Source organism: Lepisosteus oculatus, chromosome 4 (assembly GCF_040954835.1).
Source record: "Lepisosteus oculatus isolate fLepOcu1 chromosome 4, fLepOcu1.hap2, whole genome shotgun sequence".
Taxonomy (NCBI): domain Eukaryota; kingdom Metazoa; phylum Chordata; class Actinopteri; order Semionotiformes; family Lepisosteidae; genus Lepisosteus; species Lepisosteus oculatus.
The window spans coordinates 65,957,926-65,978,594 of NC_090699.1; the positions used below are offsets into that span (position 1 = coordinate 65,957,926).

General features: G+C 55.0%; 2 protein-coding genes across 6 annotated transcripts in view; both read left to right on the plus strand.

Moving 5' to 3' along the window:
- Positions 1 to 707: 707 nt before the first annotated feature.
- Positions 708 to 7,048, plus strand: efcab12 (EF-hand calcium binding domain 12). Of its 2 annotated transcripts, none has more exons than XM_006631176.3 (8): positions 708 to 1,572; positions 1,735 to 1,938; positions 2,293 to 2,455; positions 3,163 to 3,368; positions 4,140 to 4,353; positions 4,548 to 4,734; positions 4,825 to 4,953; positions 6,037 to 7,048. In XM_006631176.3, exons 1-8 carry the CDS (start codon positions 1,060 to 1,062, stop codon positions 6,266 to 6,268), a joined length of 1,848 nt encoding a protein of 615 aa, XP_006631239.3. In that variant the 5' UTR covers positions 708 to 1,059; the 3' UTR covers positions 6,269 to 7,048. The 2 variants fall into 2 exon arrangements, with proteins under 2 accessions (XP_006631239.3, XP_069045719.1); XM_069189618.1 differs by having other exon boundaries at positions 4,548 to 4,733; positions 4,821 to 4,953.
- A 1,344-nt stretch (positions 7,049 to 8,392) lies between these two features.
- dnah1 (dynein, axonemal, heavy chain 1) overlaps positions 8,393 to 20,669 on the plus strand; it is a 58,093-nt gene continuing 45,816 nt past the window's right edge. For all 4 annotated transcript variants that reach the window (XR_011189507.1, XR_011189508.1, XM_069189619.1 and 1 more), the window contains exons 1-14: positions 8,393 to 8,444; positions 9,807 to 10,037; positions 11,035 to 11,107; positions 11,419 to 11,593; positions 12,289 to 12,445; positions 13,041 to 13,173; positions 14,254 to 14,400; positions 14,896 to 15,145; positions 15,234 to 15,391; positions 16,202 to 16,413; positions 17,396 to 17,694; positions 18,907 to 19,057; positions 19,174 to 19,367; positions 20,124 to 20,349. Coding sequence is in view for 2 of the 4 variants with exons in the window: in XM_069189619.1 (XP_069045720.1) it covers positions 9,819 to 10,037; positions 11,035 to 11,107; positions 11,419 to 11,593; positions 12,289 to 12,445; positions 13,041 to 13,173; positions 14,254 to 14,400; positions 14,896 to 15,145; positions 15,234 to 15,391; positions 16,202 to 16,413; positions 17,396 to 17,694; positions 18,907 to 19,057; positions 19,174 to 19,367; positions 20,124 to 20,349 (2,394 nt within the window). In the remaining 2 variants the exon portion in view is untranslated. The remainder of the gene's footprint in view (positions 8,445 to 9,806; positions 10,038 to 11,034; positions 11,108 to 11,418; positions 11,594 to 12,288; positions 12,446 to 13,040; positions 13,174 to 14,253; positions 14,401 to 14,895; positions 15,146 to 15,233; positions 15,392 to 16,201; positions 16,414 to 17,395; positions 17,695 to 18,906; positions 19,058 to 19,173; positions 19,368 to 20,123; positions 20,350 to 20,669) is intronic.

The window sequence follows — 20,669 nt, forward strand, 5'->3', positions numbered from 1 at the left end:
AGAGCGGTCTTCTGTCGGGAGGAAAGCGCTTGTGCTCAGGTTTAACAGCGGTGTGGAGAATACAGAGGGAGACAGCAGGGTCTCCCTTGGCCTGCGTTTGTGAAAATGAGAGAAACTACCCGTACAAATTAACCGTTAAAAGCAGAAACAAGTCAACAAGCGAGTACTGAACCAGCAGGAACAAGACGCGAAGTAGTCATTTGCCTCTCTAGCCGGTTTCTGTAGTCAGCAGCTAATTCATCCAGCTGTTTTTTTTTTTTAAGAGTCTAATATCGTCGTCACGACATGGCGGGGCAGCTTGTTCCACACTGCTGCAACCCTGTCACATCTCTCTGGTAAGGGGGTCGCGGGTGTTTGAGACTTTAGGTTTCATTTTCCTGAAAACAAAAACACTTATTCCCCTGTTAATGCAGCCAGTTACCCGAAACGGAAAATGACACAAAAACAAACCGCCTTGTTCAATTAGATAGGAATAAAATGCAAAATGGGTCAAAGTCAAGCAAGAAGAATGGACCTGTGGTTCGACCATTATAAGTGCAGGAACTAAGAACGCTTCTCCACAGCTCCACTAACATTCAGCGAGCATCGTGCGGCGGTCAGAGAGGGGTCTGAGTCTTTCAAGATAAAAGTCTCCAAAACTAAATCGAATTGGAATATATTTGATTTTTTTAAAATGGAAAATAAAAAAGGGAGAATCCGCGCTGCCGAAAACTCGGGTCGAGATTCTCCCTCCCCAGTCTGGGCGTGTCGTCCGCGGGCCGGCGGCCAATCAGAGCCCTTCCTGGCCCTGCTTCCGGGCGGCGCCACAGAGGGTTGCCATAGGAACCAGGGAAGCGCAACAGAGCCCCGCCGGCGTGTGTCCCTCGCATGTGGCCGGTCTGCGTTTCGTCTAGAGACGGATTCATAAACATGCCCTCTTAAAACACGGTCTAGGGCAAACCAGACGCGCATTGCCGTTTCAGACCAGTCCACATAACCAGCTATGGTTCTCTAGGGTTGTAGTGTTGGAATTGCTCATATGTAGGGTCCCGAGGGACATATACTGTACATGCACCGTGTATGAATGTGAAAACGGAAATCATGGCAGAAGCAACTCCTGAGGAACAGTTACGGCGGGTCAGACAGAGAGACCTTTTCCAGACCTACTTTTTTAAAGTGGCAGCCAGAACGTTCGGCCCCCCAAAGAGCCGGGAGAGGGTCATCATCGCGCCGCCGATGCCCACGGCTGACCGTGACCTCCAGCTGACCTCTGACCCCGCGCCCCCAGGCCCGGCCGTGGGCCAGAGGCGGCCCAGGCGGGCCCCCCCGGCCCCCCTCGCCGGAGCCGACCCGGCCCCACAGGAGCCGGAGAGCGGACCGCCGGCGCCCCGGGACGAGGCCGTGAGGGAGCTCCAGGGCTGGATGGCGCAGAGGAAGGAATTCCGCAGGCAGCTGGACAGCATGGGAGACGTGCGGAAGTGGGTCCGGAGCAAACCGGTGGTCTCCGAGCTGGAGGCGTCCGTGGGGGAGAGAGGGGAGGCCCGGCCCAGGAGCGAGCAGGGAGACGCCCGGAAGCCTCCTGTGAAACCAGGGGTAGGGAATCCTGACGATACTGCTGCTCCTTACCTCCTGAATTCCGATCGGGAATACTGCCGCTCTTTAACTCCTGACAGGAGTGAGTCCAGGGTGATCAGGAATACTGCGGGGGGTGCCCCAGCTGCCTGCCACACCCTCTCACCCCGTCTCCTCCTGCAGGTGGGGCCCCCCCAACCGAAGAAGCCCCCCCGGAAGCACGCGGCGCCCCCCCCAGTCATCAGGCGGCCGTCGCCTCAGGCGGTCTCAGCCCTGCAGCGGTACCTACACGCTCACAGGCTGAGACTGACGGAGCTCTTCTTGCGTCTGGACCGGCGCCGGACCGGCCGGGTCTCGCGGGGCGACTTCAGAACCGTCTTTGAGCAGGTCGGGTCGCTGTGAGCACTGACACATCTACACACACTGACAGACCTACACACACTGATACACACAGACACACGCCCTGATACACACACTGACAGACCTACACACACTGACACACACACTGACAGACCTACACACACTGACACACACACATTGACACACACACTGGGGGGGCAGCACTGTGGGACAGGAGGCCTGTGTGTGTTCAGGAACACAGGGGTGCAAGAGTGTCCCTTCGGCTGCTGGCATCGATCCCAGGATCTTGCCAGCCGTTCCTGAGCTTTGGCTGTCCTCCCCCCGAGAGCGCGGGCGTCAGTAACCCCAGCTCTCTCCCCTGCCCCCCCCGCCGTGAGCCAGGAGGGGATCCCGGTGGACGAGGCCCAGCTGGACGACCTCCTGGTGGCCCTGAGCTCCGGGGACGTGGACACGGTGAGCTACAGGGAGCTGGTGGGCGGCCGGCGGGCCTGGAGCCTGCAGACGAGGCAGGCCCGGAAGAGCAGGCCAGCGCAGGGCCGCGCAGGTAACGCGCTGCAGAGCACTTTGAGCCGGCCCGGGTTTTACCAGCCCCGGCGTCAGCATCAGGAGCCAGATCTTCCAGACAGGCTGCCTCCTTCTGCGGAAATCTGCACAGACAGCCTGGAATTTCAAATACAGTACACAGGAACTGCTCAGGCAGGTTATCACCGATATTTGTGCTGTAAATCGGGCTGCGGAAGGTCATGCCTAGCACGAGCAGGGCTGACTCTGTCGTTGTGTCTAGTGGCTGACCCCTGCTGGCCAGTTTGGCGCCCGGCGCTGGCTACGCACTGGCCACTGAGGGGTCTCCTGCTCCGGGTGAGCTGCCCTCAGGACACGGGGGTCCCCAGCCTGTGGGAGCGCCCCTGCCGGTGCGAGTCTGCTCTCAGCGCCGGGGCTCACTGTGCAGTGGGAAAGGGTGGCGCTGTGCTGCTCCTGTTACGGTTAGGGCTGAGACCGTGTGAGCTGGCCGCACAGCGCCGAGGGAGGTCAGGGGCCTGGGGGCGTCTTGGCCACAGCTGGCAGACTGGGGACCTCTGTTGAGACAGCGAGGAGGAGGAGGAGGAGCTCCTCCCGGCTGCTTCATCAGCGCGCTGGAGCACCAGCCCTGCGTGTGTCAGTGACCGGCGCCCCGGCTGAGGCCTGCGCCCACGCTGTGCCCCCGACTCCTGCTGCTGCTCTCCAGCTCTCTGTCTGCTCTCTCCCCGCCAGCGGACACGGAGCCGCGCCCGTCCGCCGGCCAGGAGCTGGGGTCTGGCCCGGAGCCCGGTCAACAGGGCGCTCCCTCTGTGCGTGTCTCTCGGGGATCCCCCTTCCTGCAGGTGCCCCTCCCCTGCCTGCGGGAGCGGCGACCTCTGACCCTGGAGGACGAGGAAGAGCTGGGCAGACTACACCGGCAGAGACGGCGCACAGCCAAGGTGGGGTGTCTCACTGACACTGGGGGCTCACTGACTGGAGGAGTGGGGTGTCTCACTGACACTGGGGGCTCACTGACTGGAGGAGTGGGGTGTCTCACTGACACTGGGGGCTCAGTGACTGGAGGAGTGGGGTGTCTCACTGACACCGGGGGCTCACTGACTGGAGGAGTGGGGTGTCTCACTGACACACTGGGCGCTGACTGGAGGAGTGGGGTGTCTCACTGACACTAGGGGCTCACTGACTGGAGGAGTGGGGTGTCTCACTGACACTAGGGGCTCACTGACTGGAGGAGTGGGGTGTCTCACTGACACACTGGGCGCTGACTGGAGGAGTGGGGTGTCTCACTGACACTAGGGGCTCACTGACTGGAGGAGTGGGGTGTCTCACTGACACTAGGGGCTCACTGACTGGAGGAGTGGAGTGTCTCACTGACACACTGGGCGCTGACTGGAGGAGTGGGGTGTCTCACTGACACTCTGGGTTCTGACTGGAGGAGTGGGGTGTCTCACTGACACTCTGGGTTCTGACTGGAGGAGTGGGGTGTCTCACTGACACACTGGGGGCTCAATGACTGGAGGAGTGGGGTGTCTCACTGACACACTGGGTTCTGACTGGAGGAGTGGGGTGTCTCACTGACACTCTGGGTTCTGACTGGAGGAGTGGGGTGTCTCACTGACAATCTGGGTTTTGACTGGAGGAGTGGGGTGTCTCACTGACACACTGGGTGCTGACTGGAGGAGTGGGGTGTCTCACTGCCTCTCCCCCTGCAGCTGGGCAGCAGCGATGTGGAGGCTCTGGCCCGGGTCTGGGTGGTGAAGACGGGCAGGGCAGCTGTGGACGGGCACGCCCTCCCGTCCACAGCCGGCGGGCAGAGCGGGGAGGCTGTGGACCGGTACCGGCGGGCCTGTCTCCGCGAGCTGATGGACACCCTGCAGCTGTGCCAGGAGCGAGGGCTGGCGCTGAGCGAGGCCACGCTGGAGAGGGGTGAGCGGTCAGACCAAACGACCCCCTTTCTCTCTCACCACACCGGCCTCCTGTCTGCACCTGCATCTCCAACAATCTTCAGACAGAAGGGAGCAAAAGAGCTCTTTCCCCTGTGAAACACTGAGGGCTAAAATCTTAACACTTCCGCCTAACAGTGTGTGTGTGTTTATGTGCTTGTGTGTCGTTTTTACCAGCTCTGCTGCACCCCGGTGACAGGCTGCTGAGAGCCTCTGACCCCCTCCTGAAGCTGAGACAGCCCGGGACGAGCCCCGCCGCGAGGACATTGGGACAGAAGAGCGCCTGGGGTGACCGGAGAGAGAAGGAGGAAGAGGAGAAGGCCTTCAGCGCAGGGATGAGCCAGCCCCGAGTTGGCACCGACAGGTCAGCCCAACAGGAGCTCGATTGTGAGGGCCGCTGGTAATGTGAACCGCTCGGTGAAGCTGTCTGTCTGTGCCCCCCGCCCCCCGGCAGGCCTGTGTACCCGCCCCGCAAGGCCGTGGAGAGGGGCAGGCAGCTGGTGAAGCTGTCGACGGGCCAGGCAAGGATCGGGCGCAGGACTGACTGCTGGCTGACCTTCGAGGAATACGCCAGCATCACCAGGTCATTCTGAGAGTGCACACGCCACACACGCACCACACACTGTAGATTATAATGACACTGCACACGCCACACACGCACTGCACACTGTAGATTATAATGACACTGCACACGCCACACACGCACTGCACACTGTAGATTATAATGACACTGCACACGCCACACACGCACTGCACACTGTAGACTATGACACTGCACACGCCACACACGCACTGCACACTGTAGACTATAATGACACTGCACACGCCACAAACGCACTGCACACTGTAGATTATAATGACACTGCACACGCCACACACGCACTGCACACTGTAGATTATAATGACACTGCACACGCCACACACGCACTGCACACTGTAGACTATAATGAGAGTGCACACGCCACACACGCACTGCACACTGTAGACTATAATGACACTGCACACGCCACACACGCACTGCACACTGTAGACTATAATGACACTGCATACGCCACACATGCACTGCACACTGTAGACTATAATGAGAGTGCACACGCCACACACGCACTGCACACTGTAGATTATAATGACACTGCACACGCCACACACGCACTGCACACTGTAGACTATAATGACACTGCACACGCCACACACGCACTGCACACTGTAGACTATAATGAGAGTGCACACGCCACACACACACTGCACACTGTAGATTATAATGACACTGCACACGCCACACACACACTGCACACTGTAGATTATAATGACACTGCACACGCCACACACACACTGCACACTGTAGATTATAATGACACTGCACACGCCACACACGCACTGCACACATGTAAGTGTTTGTGAGAGTTATACACACGGACTGCAAATGTTTGTTTGCCTGTAAGATAGAGTGGTTGACAAACTGGATTCAGAAATCTGGGAAATAGTGGGAAGTAGAGAGACACAAAATGAAAGACACACATCTGCACCGCGTGAGAAACAGACGGAGGACTGCGTGAAGTCGGAGTCGATACCAGCCGAGCTCCCTGCACAGCACCAGCAGGAGAGCCTCTGGGTGCCCGGTCGCCTGTCCTTGACGGGATGTTTTCCCGTGTGTCCGTGTGCTCAGGGACTCTCCGCAGCGCCCGAGCCGGCGTGCCAACCCCGACGCGTTCTGGCCCGGGCGGGACCTGGAGACGGTGCGGCTCCTGCTGCCCGAGACGGGGCGCGTCCCGGAGGAGGTCCTGTTCCGCCCCGTCCGCCGCGGGCCTGCGCCCCGTCCCAGTAGCTGGCCAGCCTGCGCCCAGGGGCTCTTCATCTCCGGGGACAGCGTGGCGCACAAGAGCCCCCTGCTGCCGTAGACTCACCCACAGCCCCCGGATTCCCCTTTCCCAGAAGCCACACGCGAAACCCTCGGAATGCCCTCTGAGCAGCACTGGCCATTGCACACAAGTCCACGCCTGTGGTGTCCCCTCGGACAGCTTGCCACGCAGAATCGCAGGTTTTTTTGTGCCATGCCTGTGATTTTACCAGGCTTTTAACACACATTTACCCCTCCAGGGAGTATTCTCTGGGCTTCGCCCTGGCTTTACCACGTGTCTGGACACGTAAACCCATGGTCTTTCCCTGATACACCCCTGTAAACTGTCATAACGGATGTATGTCAGCCTTTGGAAAGGGAGTCTGCCTCAGTCCCCTGGGTCCTGCTGGTGCTGCTGTGTTGGTGGCTGCTCAGGTTTGTGCTCGGTGTTGTGTCCGGCACATACTATTGACCCTGTTTCCATGGCTGCTCGTTGCTGTAAAGCTCTGTGTGCAATACACCAGTGCATTCTAGGTGCAGGTCTCTGACAGGGCCGTAGGGTTTAATGTAATTTCATACATGGCTTAATGCTCCAGAAGGACTGAGTCTCCTGAGCATTTAGCCCCCAGCACGAACCCCTGATCCCCCTCCCTCAAGCAGCAGTTTCATGTGCTTTAATTCTGAAGGTCAGCCTTTTTGTTGAAAGTGTGTATTTCTCATAAAATCACCCGGAACGGCAAAGAGCCTGCGAGAACAGGCACTGTGAGCTGAGAGCTGGACCCCAGACCGACAGGATTCCTCTCTGTGCTTTGTACTGCTTCAGAATAAAATTTACAACAGAGCTGAAAACCTCACAGTGCTGCATTTTTTTAGTTCATTCGTTTCAAGTTGCTTACTTTAGGTGTTTAAGTTTAAGCATGAATAAATCTATTCACGAAGGTACCAGCATTAATCGAAAACTTACAGTGACCAGGCTATGCATTTGGTGAGGAAAACACCTTAATCGTGTTGCTGTGATTGCTGAGCAGTTTTTTTTTTTAAAGGGGTTTAATAGTTCACAGACAAGCAGCAGAGAAGCTCTTCACTTGCGGCTGTAGTTACACTCACTGTTCCGCGAGGGGGGCCCTGTGATTTCTGGCGCACTGCTGTGCGTAAGAATTTGTCCTCAGTGGAAGTATGTGGATGAATAAATCTGCTTAAAATCAATAAATCAATTAATCAGTCAGACAACCCTGAGAGTCCAGTCACCTGCATCGTCTGATTCTCAGTCACAGGGGTTTACAAATTCTAACACAAGGGGTTTCTGGCCCTGGGGAGCCCACAGCATCTCGTCCGTTTTGGGGTTCGTAAACGAGCCCTTCGTCAATTGCGTTTCGCTTCGACTCTTCAATTACACGTGCCAGTGTGTCTGTCTGTCTGTGTGTGTGTGTCTGTGTGTGTGTCTGTGTGTGTGTGACAGATCTCAGGACCGACCCTGCGGACAGCTCGGTGTCTTCGGTATTTGTATACCAAACAGGCTCTCCTTTGTCACCTTTCTTAAGTGCAAGGTCTTATAAAACCAGCAGGGGTGACCAGTCTGGCGTCCCTACAGTACCCCCTAAACTTCAATGGGGGGTGAAGTGGGTCCTCTCCTGAATAACCATCATCATCATCTTCACACTTACACAGCGCCTTTCTGGACACTCCCCTCCACAGCGCTTCACAGGTCATGGGGATCCCCTCCACCCCCACCAGTCCGCTCCCCACACACCTGCTCTCAGTGGGGAGGAGAACAGAGTGATGGAGCCGGTTCAGAGATGGTGATCATCAGGAGGCCATGACTGGTAAAGGGATCAGGGTTCGGCACAGTGCTGGGCTGGAAGGAGCGCAAGCAGGTGACGTAGAAAGGGCGAGCGCAGCTGTTTTCCTCAATGACCCCCCGCCGGTCCCGGGACAGCCCTGCACATCTGTCAGCGTGTGCCACGCTAGGAAACGGGGGGGTCCCCTACCTCCTCTGATCTGCACAACGGAGCTGCGTGAGCACCATGGCGTCGCCGCGGCGAAAGGTCGTTTTATAAGGAAAAAAAAAATCCCTTACGGGAGGTTTTGGCTTTAAAGAGTTAATTGCCAGGCACGTACACGTAGGAGCTAGTCGACACCCCCCCCCCCCCCGCGCTTGTCGAATGGCATTTCCCTAGCAACAGCTGCGGCGTCCTCTCGCTTGGAAACCGAGATTTCAGGAACAAACCGCTCGCCGGGTAAGTTGTGGAAACGGGGACTTTTGTGACTTTTTAAAACATCTATATTTTAATATTAACACAGACATTAGTCGTACCGGTGAACTGTCAAATGTGTCAGGTACCGTACTTGACCCGCAGGAGAAGCCCTGGCGGTAACAGCCCGTCGCACTGGAGTTTTGATTTAGTTGCACTGAAGCTGAAAGAAAATCAAAACAAACGACGCGGACAGGTTTGCGAGGGGCGGCTCATGCCGACAGACACCGGTGCTGATATTATATTCTGAGACTGCTACTGCCGTAGTGTTATATTTTTCGCCAGAAAGGATGACTTTATGTTAGTGTCTGTATCTCCGCCGGGTGTTGGTGATCTTACCGGGAGCGAACGGGCCGGTGTCGTGTCTGCTGTCCTGTGTGTGTTGTAGCCTGAGGAACATGGCTGATGATAAGGCCATCGTGACTGGGCGGCAGGGTGATGCAGCAGTCAGCGTTGTAGCGCCGGGGCCCTGGGTTCAGTTCCAGACCTGGGGTGCTGTCTGTGTGGAGTTTGCATGTTCTCCCCGTGTTCCTGTGGGGCTCCTCCCACAGCCCAGAGACAGGCTGGTGGGTTAACTGGCTTCTGGGAAAGGCGGCTCCGGTGTGTTGCTTGCCCACAATTGAGGAAGTGATGAGAAAACAGATGGATTATCCACTCCTAAAAGTGTATAATAGTGAATTTATTTTTTTTTTCCTGCTCAAACGTTTGGGATTTTGTTCCACGAATGAAATGCAGTAGTTAGCTGGCTCCTGCTACCTCAAGCGGTTCACAAAATAACCCCATTGTTATTAGGTCCATCAAGGGTTCGATTGTGTAGCTGAGAGCCCTGGGAGAAAGCTGGGCCCGGCAGGAGTGATTCTCACAACGACAGACCTGAGCAGGAAATTTGGCCAAAACGCCCTGAGATTTTTAATGACCACATAGGGTCAGGACCTCAGGTTTTGGTCAGGACCTCAGGTTTTGGTCAGGACCTCAGGTTTTACGTCTCATCAAGGACGGCGCTTTTTTACAGTATAGTGTCCCCATCACTATACTGGGGCATTAGGGCCCACACAGACTGCAGGGTGAGAGTGCCCCCTGCTGGTTCCACTGACACCTCTTCCAGCAGCAACCCGAGCTTTCCCAGGAGTCTCCCCTCCAGGTACTGGCCAGGCCCACACTGCTGAGCTCCAGCGGGCTGCTAGCTGTGATGTGTGCTGGGTGTTACAGCTGCTGGCTAAATGGCTCTATAACTGAGCGAGCGGTGCTGACTCACCGCCCCTGGTTTCAGCTTGCTGGGGTGCCCAGGCCAGGGTGGTCAAGGGCCAGAGGTGTATCACTGCGCCTTTGTCTGGGGACTCCCCGCAGGTGTGACCCCAGATGGAGGAGGCAGACGTGCGGCGGGCTCGTGCCCCGGGCTGGGCGGGGCTGCACCCCCACCCCCCCCGGGGGCAGTCCTCACCCCGGGCTCTCGGCGGGCTGCCGGGGTCCGGCCACGGCCAGGGCGCGAGGCGTCCTGCGGCAAGGAAGTACCCTGTCATCGAGCAGAGAGGCTGCTACTCCGACCTGCTCTCCCAGGCGGCGGCCCCCCACCTGAAGGTAAACGGAGAGAGGAGCAGCAGGCTCCCAGTGCAGAGCGGTCCGAGCCGTGCCGGGTTTTAGTTTTACCAAGCTGCAGGCTGGGCTAGACAGCCGTCCAATCTCTCTCTCTCACTGAGCCACGGTGTCCCTGTGGCGGCGCCATTCCCAACCCACAGAGCCGCGCGACGTCTGTGCACATCCTCGAGGTATCGCACCCTTGCTGATTACCGCGTCAGATCTTCACTTCAGCTCAGTCTATCTGTCATGTGCGCAAGTGCAGTGAAATGCTTGTGGGCTTGTGTGCTCCGATACAAAGACACTGAAGGAATCACCAGATACAACACAGAACAGACAAAGACGTACAGACGAGGAGCAACACGCAGCACGTCGCCTCTCTTCGGCGCCACTTTTCCCACTGTCACATTTCTGTCACCTTTTCTGACGCTTTCAGTTTGCTTCTACATAAGAACCTAGGAAAGCCTAGACGAGAGGAGGCCATTCAGCCCCTGCTGTATGGAGGAGGGAAATCTGGGAAGAAATAAAATTACAGAACACACTAAAGATGTTTTGTCCTTCCTTTGTTTTGTGGATATTTTTTTTCCTTACTGTAAAGCAGTCTGAGAAGCTCCTTTTAAAGACTATATAAAATTATATCTAGCCTTATATTTACAGTGGGGTGAAAAAGTGTTTGCCCCCTTCCTGATTTCTTATTTTTTTGCATGTTTGTCACACTGAAATGTTTCAGATTATCAAACAAATTGAAATATTAGACAAAGATAACACAAGTAAACACAAAATGCAGTTTTTAAATGAAGGTTTTTATTATTAAGGGAAAAAAAAAATCCATACCTACATGGCCCTGTGTGAAAAAGTGCAAAAAAATAAGAAATCAGGAAGGGGGCAAACACTTTTTCACACCACTGTATATTAAAACACCTTATATTTATATTGATATAAATATATTGATATCTAAAAAACTATCTAAAATGAAGTTTATTATTACTGTGTGTTGCAGTCATGTCTGCAGGGACCCGTGACGCAGCAGAACTTAGTGAACCAGTCTGGCTACGAGCAGCACACTCCGAAAGGTGAGGAAGGCTGGAGCCTGGCTCTGCTGGTGTGAGCAAGGGCTCATGGGAACATAGGGGAGGTTAGCACACGCGAAGGACAGCGGGAGGCTTCTGGGAAAACTGGCCCTGATGTAAGTGTGTGCGTGTCTGTGTCTGTGTGTGTGCCCTGCGATGGACAGGCGTCCTGTCCAGAGTGTGCCCCGCCTGGGGCCTGTTGCTTGCTGGGATAGGCTCCAGCAAGAGGCCAGGAGGTTGGAAAACAGAAGGGTGGATGGAAAGTACACCATTGCAAGTGGACAGCTTTCAATTCCCAGCTCCTTGTTTTCCAGTGACGACCTTCCACAGCCCCCGGGACGTGCTGGAGCTGCTGGACGCGGAGAGGCACGGGCCCACGACGGAGCTGGTGAAGAAGACGGATTTCTCCCTGAGCGGCTACATTGCCAAAGTGCAGCTGCCGTACCAGGCGGTGCAGGGGCAGTGCCCACGCAAAATCGAGATCGAAAGGTGAGGCCGAGACCCGGGCAAAGATCTGAGCCAGGCCACTGCTGTCCGGGGGGTATTACTGGAGAGCACCAGAGATCCAGCTGCGTTTCCTTTATTATTCAAAAAATGAAAGGGAGTAAAAACCACAGGTCTCCTGGTCAGAGCATTATTTTGAATTTTAAGTTCGTTTTCTCTGTTAGAAGGAATGGAAATTTGGAATTTGACTCCAGGGCAACACGGTGGCGCCGTGCTGGAGCTCTGGGTTCAATTACAGACTTGGGGTGCTGTGTGTGTGGAGATCGCATGTTCTCCCCATGTTCTCACGGGTTTCCTACGGGTGCTCCGGTGTCGTCCTTTTGTCGACAGACCTGCTGGTGGGTTAACTGGCTTCTGGGAAAACTGTCCCCGGTGTGAGTGTGTGTTTGTGTGTCCTGCGATGGACCGGCGTCCCGTCCGCCTTGCATGTGTTGCTCGCTGGGATAGGCTGCTGCTCCCCCGCGAGTTGGAAGAAGCAGTTAGGAAATTAATGGATGGAATTTGGAATGATTTCCTGGAATTTTATGGGAAAACCATTCCTGAGAGCATGGAATAACAGACTTTTCCACTCTTAAAACAATGGCGTGTGCTTGTACTGTGAGGCTGTAGTATTGGCGGCGCTAGTGCTGTACGTCTGCTGGATCCCTGCAGTACAGCCTCCCCTGTCTTCCCTGTCCTAGACGGAGGCGGGAGTACCTGCGGATGGACGTGGCCGCGCTGCTGTCCGAGATGGGGATCGACTCCAACCAGCTGATGCCCCGGCGCCCCGGCTCTGGAGACCACCTGACCGAGCCCGAGCAGGGCTTCCCGGCCGCGGCCAGCTACCTGCCCCTGGAGGTGTGGTCCGCTCTTCCCCCTCGGGGGTGTCCAGTCTGAGCGCGCTGACCCTCGCCCCGCTCTCGCGCTGGCCCGCCCAGAGTGCGAGAGGGGGCGCCCCCTGCTGCGAGACCGCTGCATTGCGGTGTGTCAGATTCTGACACCTCACTCGCGCTGGAGGCAGTTCTCAGAGAAGGCTGGCGGGCTCTGCTGTCAGTGGATGTTCCTGCCTTTCCCCCAGAGCAGGCCTCGAAGAGTGCGGGATTACAAAACTGGGAGAAAAGATTTCAAAGTTATTGGATCTGTTCCCAGTGCTGAAGGTTTTCTCAATGACCAGAAAAGCACCCTTTTTCAAAAGTCCAGCAAGAATAACTGGAAACTGTCTCTCTGTGGTGGTCCTAGCTAGTCTTTCTAAGGGCATCGGAGTTGTATTTCGTTTTTATTCAGTTTGCACCTTTATAATTTTTCTTTTCCAACTGTTTGTTGCACCTCTGTTTTGAGGTTTGTTTGTTTTTTCCGTCCAGCTGTTAACAGCTTCTGTAGAGTAGTTCCACTGAGTGTTAAGTCACCTGGTGTGAGACGAGATGTCACGGTGCTGTCTCACTTGGGCCAACAGGTGTTTGATGACGAAGAGTTCGACTGCCGGACGCCTGGAGAGTGGCTGTCCATGGGCTATGAGCCGGGATCACCTGACCGAAAACCCATCCCAGCAAAAGCCCTTCTCCCTGATGACGACCTCCTCGGACACGGTACTGCTGGGGTTTTTTGCACAAATGCGGGAGGGAGGTCAGATCCTAATCTCTCCGATGTCTCGCCTCCTAGACATTCCTCTATGCGTCTCTCTCGCACTCGTCCTGCTGCCACATCTGCACCCCTGGAGCAGCTCCCTGGCTCATTCCTCGTGAGTGGTACTGCAGCTACTGCTACAGCTCCTGCTGTGACTACTGCAGCTACAGCTACTACTCAGCTGTAAAAATGTAGTTTTTCATAGAAAGTAGGGAGGGAGGTCAGATCCTAATCTCTCCCACATCTCGCCTCCTGGACTTCCCTCTGTGTGTCTCTTTCGCACCCCTCCTACTGCCCCATCAGAACCCCTGTAGCAGCTCCCTGGCTCATTCTTCACGAAGAGAGTGGGTTGATCCAGGCTGCAGTTCTCTCAGCTAGGAGAGTTACACCAGGACTCCTCTCATACATTACATCTCTAATGTTGCACTTTGAAACTCCCCCGCCTCCTGCATTGAAGTCTGGGTCGCCCCCTGACCCGGTGACAGACAGACAACAGCCGTCGCCTCCTAAATCAAGATGTGCAAAGGCTGGGTTTAAGGAAGAAGGGTTTTAGAAGTGCCGTCGTGTTCTGAGCCTGAACTAGGTCCGGGGTCACCACAGGCAAGCTTGAGGACTGCTCAAAATTTAGGGTGACTAAAATAGAGTTAACGATGTGAGCAGATCTCAAGTCTCTCTGGGGTCTTTCTCTGAGGCCTATCACTGTCCCCGCCTGCAATGGGACACCATGCTATCCATAATGACACTGATTTCACTATGCCGTTTATCAGAAAAAAATACCGCAGGAGAAGCAGACCAGTGGAGGTTATACAGAAACACTGATGCAAATGAGTATGTTCTTTACGGCGATAGATAGGAGCGCTTTTCACATTTAAATGTTCTGTGACGTTAAAAAGCCAGATACTGTATCAACACACACCTTCTTTTATTTTCTATACAGCTTAGTAACATCTTGCGTTCCGACATCTAGCCTGTATTTAAAGTGTATTGCAACAAAAATGGAGCTGTACCTCCGCCACGTTTGTGAGCCTCGCTTGCTGTTGCAGAGGACCCGAAGAGCGCCGCTCTGCTGTACTCCTGGCAGACTGTGGGCGTCCTGGATTACGCCCCCGGCCGGAAGCTGTACCTGGTGCACAAGGCCGACCCTGGCGGCCGGGTGAGGGACAGCGAGGGGAGGCCCGTCCTCAACGGAGGCAAGTGCTGACCCCCCCCCCCACTGCTGTGCAGGACCAGGCTCCAGCCTCTCCCCTCTCCTGCTTCGTTGGCGTGTTTGTTCCACACCAGGCCCTTCCGTTCACGTGGCTGCCCGCTGCCCACCTGCGCTGAGTCCTCTTTTGATTCGAACACCTTCCAAATCTCTGTAAAAGCCTACACTCAGTCAGCTGCATCCTACAAGGGTAACAGCTGTGATGCCCCTGCAGGAGCGGAGACAGGAGTTATTTTGGCTCCGGAGCCGATCGATCCTCTCGTTCATGTGGGAAAACGGGCGTGGAAAAAAAAAAAGAAATCGATTTATTATTTTCTTTTCGGATAGGCATGGTTAGGAAAAATCATCATGAGATGAGAGTGAAAAAGCACAGCACGTTTCGCACTGGAACAGTGATTTTTATGGAAAGCGGGGCCTGCTTGTTTTCTGCGTATCATGTGAACCTCTCTTTCCCCCTGCGTGTCTCTCCCCCGCCCTGCAGGAGCTGGACTCCTGCTGCCCTGCCAGTACTGGGTGCCCAGGATCAGGCTGGCGTTCTGTGCCGAAGACCCGCGCACCTTCGCCCGCCGCGTGCTCACTGCCCAGCGGGCGCGGGAGAGGACAGAGGGGCTGCTGCTGTACCACCTGTCCATCGACTGCATGCCGGTGGAGGGGCAGCCCCCCATCAGCAGCAGCACCCTGGAGAAGATCAAGCGGTGGGCCCTGTCCACGCCCGGCCTGCGGAAGCAGCTGTAAGACAGCGCCGTCCTCTTTCCTGGGTCATTCCCTGTTTGCAGCTGCACCTCCCCTGCACCCCCTTGACGCCCCGTCTCCCTGCAGGCTGCGGGACTGCGCGGAGCGGCTGGAGAAGGAGATCGCGCTGGAGTTCGATCGCACCATGAACCGGATCTGCTTCGACAGGGTGGTGGCCTCCAACCCGCAGGACTTCTGCGACATCACTCTGCCCGAGCCGGAGAGGGAGGTGGTGCCGGACAGGGGTGAGGCCGGCTGGAGCCCGAGACAGGAGGGGGCACGGGGGAGGGTGCAAGCATGGGGTGGGCACGTGGCCTGTCCTGGTCAGGTCATGCTTTTCGAAGAGCCAAGCTATGGAGAGTCGTCCTGGAAGGACCTGGGCTCTTGCTGTGTGGTGTTAACTGCCCCTTCTCCATTATAGGAAATTAATAATTGTGTATTGTGTATTGATTGTGTATGATTGTCAGAATGTATGTTTATATATATATATGTTTTTAATTTTATGAATGTAGTTATAATAATGGGCAAGTAGGCCCATAGTGCATGGTCATCTGCAGTACCAGCACCAGAGCTACAATGCACTAGCCTGTAGGGTGCAAGAAATCTGAATGAATACTAGTGTTATTATATTTTGTGTAGAAGGGGGGAAAAAGTATATCCTAATTCTGGAAAAAAAATATATATTGTTCTTATTTTTTTGTAAAATTGATCACCTCAGCTCAGTCCAGTGATGTTGTACCAACACAGGTGAGATTAGGACAGTATGAACTGCACATGTTGCCCCCAGAAAAGCATGTTTCCTCCCTGAGTTATAGAGCTTGCAGAAGAGCTGGTACCACGGGTGCCCTGGGAATACTCCCTGATGTTCTCTGTTCCTTATCCAGCCCTGATGCTGCTGCTTGGGGAATCGTGGTTGTGGCTGTGACTGGCAGTGTCCGGACCACAGGCCACCACTCTAAATGAGCACTCACTGGCTCGTCTTGCAGTACCATATAGACGCCAACCTGAGGAGCACTGGGATTTAAGCCCTGACTAAACCTTTAAACTCTGCCTAGGCTTCGTGGAGGTCCCTGACTACCCGTTTGCCAAGCAGCAGAGAGCGTTTGCCTTCAACTCCCTGCTGACGAAGCCCGAGGTGATTGAGGCCCTGTCCAAGGTGCAGGCTGAGTGCAACAGGGTGGTGGCCATGCGCCTGTTCCACGTCAACCTGACCAAGACTGTCCGGCTGAAGGAGTTTGAGCTGACCCAGTCCCAGGTGTACTCTCAGGTACCGCTACGGGGTGGGGTTACACCTGTTTTTACTGTCTGTTGTCGTGACACAGGGAAGCCCTGCCCAGAGCTATTCGGCACCTGTCCTTTCCAGTGCTCTCACCTGCAGTGCAATAAAGCTGCACCTCACACTGCTGAATACTGTAGATCTGGCTAACTGTCAGTAAAATAATCAAGGAGTTGACTGAAGTGGTTGTGTCAGTAATGCACAGAGATACACCCATCCCTTTCCAAACCGCTTTATCCAGTTCAGGGTCGCAGGAGAGCTGGAGCCCATCCCAGCGATCAACAGGTGCAAGGACAGGACGCCAGGCCATCACAGGGCACACAGACACACTCACACTCACACCAGGGCCAATTTTCCAAGAACTCAATCAACTTGCCGGCATGTCTTTGGACTGTGGGAGGAAACTGGATCACCTGGAATAATCCCACAGGAACACGGGGAGAACATACAAGCTCCACACAGACAGCACCCCAGGATTGAAACCCAGGGCCCCAGCACTGCGAGGCAGCGATGCTGACCCCTGAGCCGCTGTGCCGCCCACAGTGAATTTATGACCTCATGGTACTTCACGCTGTCTTGTGCTCAGTCAACCCCAGCAAACAGGTTGTCGGAGTGTCTGAGACGATAGATAGATAGATACTTTATTGATCCCGTGAGGGAAATTGCAGTGCAACAGCAGCTTAACACACACAACACAGCCACAGTGTAACGAATTATATACTAATAGTACAATACATACAATACAATACAATACAAGAGTTACTCACAGTCCGGACACACAAGAGGAAACTAGAACAGAACAGTACACAGAAAATCGTATCACACGTATGAATATAAATATAGATGTAACCATAGATATAAATATAAATATAAATGTATTGCACAGGTCCCTGGCATATATTACACAAAAGTGGTTGTAAACGGGATAAGGACAGAGCTGTGTGTGGAAGTGTCCAGGTGTCTGTCCTCGCAGGTGCAGCTGTTCCTGAGGGACACCTGGGTGACCACGCTGTGCAACGCGGTGCGCGCCAGCCTGCGCGACGTGGGCAAGGGCTGGTTCAGCCTGGCCGAGCGGCGCTGGGAGGTGTACCGGCTCTCCAAGCTGTGCCGCCTGATGGAGCGCCTGCGCTTCCGCCTGCAGGACTCCCTGCGCTTCCTGGTGCAGGACTCGCTGGTCAGCTTCGCCCAGCTGCTGCTGGACGCCTGCCACAGCGTGCTGCCGTGCCCGGAGGACATGGCCTGGGGCGCTGACCTCGTCAACAGCCCCTACAAGTAGGGTCGTCATCCCTGTCCGCCTGCTGCTCTGCCCTCCTGTGTTACTTGTGCTTTGCTGCTTTTACCTTCCTCCTGTGTGATGATAGTGATGATGAAGATTATTATTATTGCCGCACAACAGTTGGTGGAATTTGCTTGTGGCACTGCAAAATAAAACGAATAAAACAGATACAGTAGACACCACCTGCACTATCCAACGATTACAATTGGAAATCACAAGCAGAACACCGCCAGATACAGTGCATGCTGTACGTAAACATTCACCTTCAGCCAACAGAATTACAACACAGATGCTCAAGGGGGGCTAAACAGCTGAAAGGGGGAAAGTTCAAAGTTTGAGTTGCACTGGGAAAGAAGCTGAGGTTGCAGCAGGTGCTCCTTGAGAGGATCGATTCGAAGTGTTTTCCCTGGAGGGGGAGCTGAAAAAGACTATGAGCAGGATGAGAGGGGTCTGAGATAATCTTGTCAGCATGCCTGGAGGTATGGCTTGTGTAAAAGGGTGAAATTTCAGGGTGTTCGCAGCCTGTTATTTTTCAGGTTCTGGCCACGAGTCTTTCCAGTCCTCCTTCCGAGTAGCTGGCCAGATTGCCAAGCAAAAAAAAACAGTGCCGGACGATCTGTAAAACTGAAAGAAGTTGCTGGTTTATTCTGCTTTTCTGAAGTTGCCCGAGATGGTCATTTACGATAACTCAGTGATGGTCTGATGACATCATGGTCATCGTTAATGATCCCGGGTGATTATTTTATTTCATCCAGAATTGCTATCTGCATTAATTTATCAAGAACAAATCTGGAATTGGTCCATCTTCCGTCAGCCCCCCAGGGATGACTCGGCGTGGCTAGAGTGCCCCCTGTAGGTAACAAGCGGTGGTGGACATAGGCTGCACGATGAGCACAAAAGCACCAAAGCTGTTTCCTTGATCCTGCTCACCCCAGGATGGGATCCCGGGAGGCCGGACTCGATTTGTTTGGGAAGCACCATTTTCCCAGGTTCTTGACCTCTGAGGTCAGCCTCCCACTGAGGAGCTCTAAGTACCCCCCACTATCACTTCTCCTGGATGGCCAAACCACATGTTAGCAGATACCAACACATACAGTCCTTTATCTCATGATGGTATCGATGGATGACTGTTAAAATACAGGCCATTTCACAGTAAAGGGTGCTCATTTTCTAATGGCAGGAAACTCCACTTCCATTATTTTCTCCAGACCAAGAAAGAAACCTCTGTTCCTCCTGGACCTCGTCCTGGATCAGTCCGGAGTCCACTACAGCACTCCTCTGGAGGACTTTGAGATGTCCGTCCTTAACCTGTTTGACAAGGGGATCCTGGCCACTCACAACGTGCCCCAGCTGGAGAAGGTCTGTGTCCCCTCTGTGCTGCCGCACTGCCCCACCGGCCGCGTGTCCCCCGAGGCTTGAGAGAGACGTCGGTGACAGCACTAACCCCCCCTTCCCCCTCTTCCTCCCCCTCCCAGTTTGTGCTGAAGGACCTGTTCATCAGCGGCACGCCCCTGCTGGAGTCCGTGGGGCTGTGGGAGCCTGCGGTGTCCGAGCTGCGGGAGAGCGTCCGCGCGGCGCTGCGCCAGGCGGCCGTGCCCCTGCGGGCCTACGCCCGCGAGTACGAGCGGCACCTCGAGCTGCACAACACCGACGTGGAGGCCTTCCTGCGGTACGACCTTTTCACTGGAGTCCCTACGAAAATCCTGTTTGCTATCATTTCGAAAAACAAAGATATTAAGATACTAGAAACACATGTGGGTAATAACGCTCAACCCCCCCAAAAAATGACACCACAGAACCCGAATAATCAGGTCCTGCATTTCAGTTAGGAAATAGTACTCGTATGTGCAGCATGGTGACACAGTGGTCAGCACTGCTGCCTCGCAGCGCTGGGGTCCTGGGTTCAGTTACAGACCCGGGGTGCTGTCTGTGTGGAGTTTGCGTGTTATCCCCTGGTTTGCATGGACTTCCTTCAGGTGCTCCTGTTTCCTAACGCCGTCTGAAGACTTACTGGTGGGTTGATTGGCTTCTGGTAATCTTGTACCTGGGTGAGTGTGAGTGTGCGTGTGAGCCCTGCAGTGGACTGGCGTCTTGCGCGCAGTGTAAGCTGCCTTGTGCCTGTTCGTTGCTGGAGGTCTCCACGACCCAGAATTTGAAGGAGTGGTTAGAAAATGGATGGTATTTGGATGTTTTGGCTCCCTTTTGTTTCATCAGAGCATTAAAACAGGTACGAAATAGAGTGTCCCACACTCCTGCCACCCTTTGTGTAAGGAAATGTCCCCTGTTCTTGGTTTCAAAATAGACTTCCCCATTTGAGCAGGTGACCTCAGAGATAGTGGTCCTCTCTGGTCCTCAGTGAGCTGCCGTTTCTTCTTGCTGTGCGCGTCGCTCTGCCTGATGCGTGCTTGTCCCCCCCTGCCTGCAGGGAGCACAGCCCGCCCAGCATGAGCCTGCAGGAGGTGAAACGGGAGGTGGAGCTGCACCTGCGGGAGAAGGAGCTCCTGGACCACTCGCTGCCCGTCTCCATCGTCATCGGGCCCTTCCTGGTCAGCGTGGAGGCCGTGCGCCAGAGCCTCTCCAAGAAGCGCAGGGCCCTGGCCAACGCCGTGCTGGACCAGCTGGCCAAGAAGCTGCGCAGGCAGGTGGACGAGGCGAGTACCTTGCTTGTGGACGAGGTGCGGGAACCCTGTCCCTTCTGCCCTGTCTACAGTGCTGATGTGACACCTGCCTTACCTCCTTCAGCTCAGACCACGGTCTGAGTGACGATGAAGGTCACACAGGCGTTGGGAGGACCGTGGTTCAGACTGGCAGCTCGGGGCCTCGGTTCTGCTCTTTCCTGCAGGACAGGCAAATGGCCGCTTTGTGTTTTCATGTGCAGATGAAATAAACAGCGAGGCGCCCAGGCGAGAGGCCAGCTCTGTTGCAAGACCCCTGGGGACCTTTCGCTCAGCTGGAGCCCGAGAACCTCAGG

Coding starts and splice junctions, on each gene's coding strand:
- efcab12 (XM_069189618.1), top strand. CDS start 1,060: ATGAATGTGAAAACGGAAATCATGGCAGAAGCAACTCCTGAGGAACAG. Junction 1,573..1,734: donor AGCCTCCTGTGAAACCAGGG/GTAGGGAATCCT, acceptor CTCCTCCTGCAG/GTGGGGCCCCCCCAACCGAA. Junction 2,456..3,162: donor GCCAGCGCAGGGCCGCGCAG/GTAACGCGCTGC, acceptor TCTCCCCGCCAG/CGGACACGGAGCCGCGCCCG.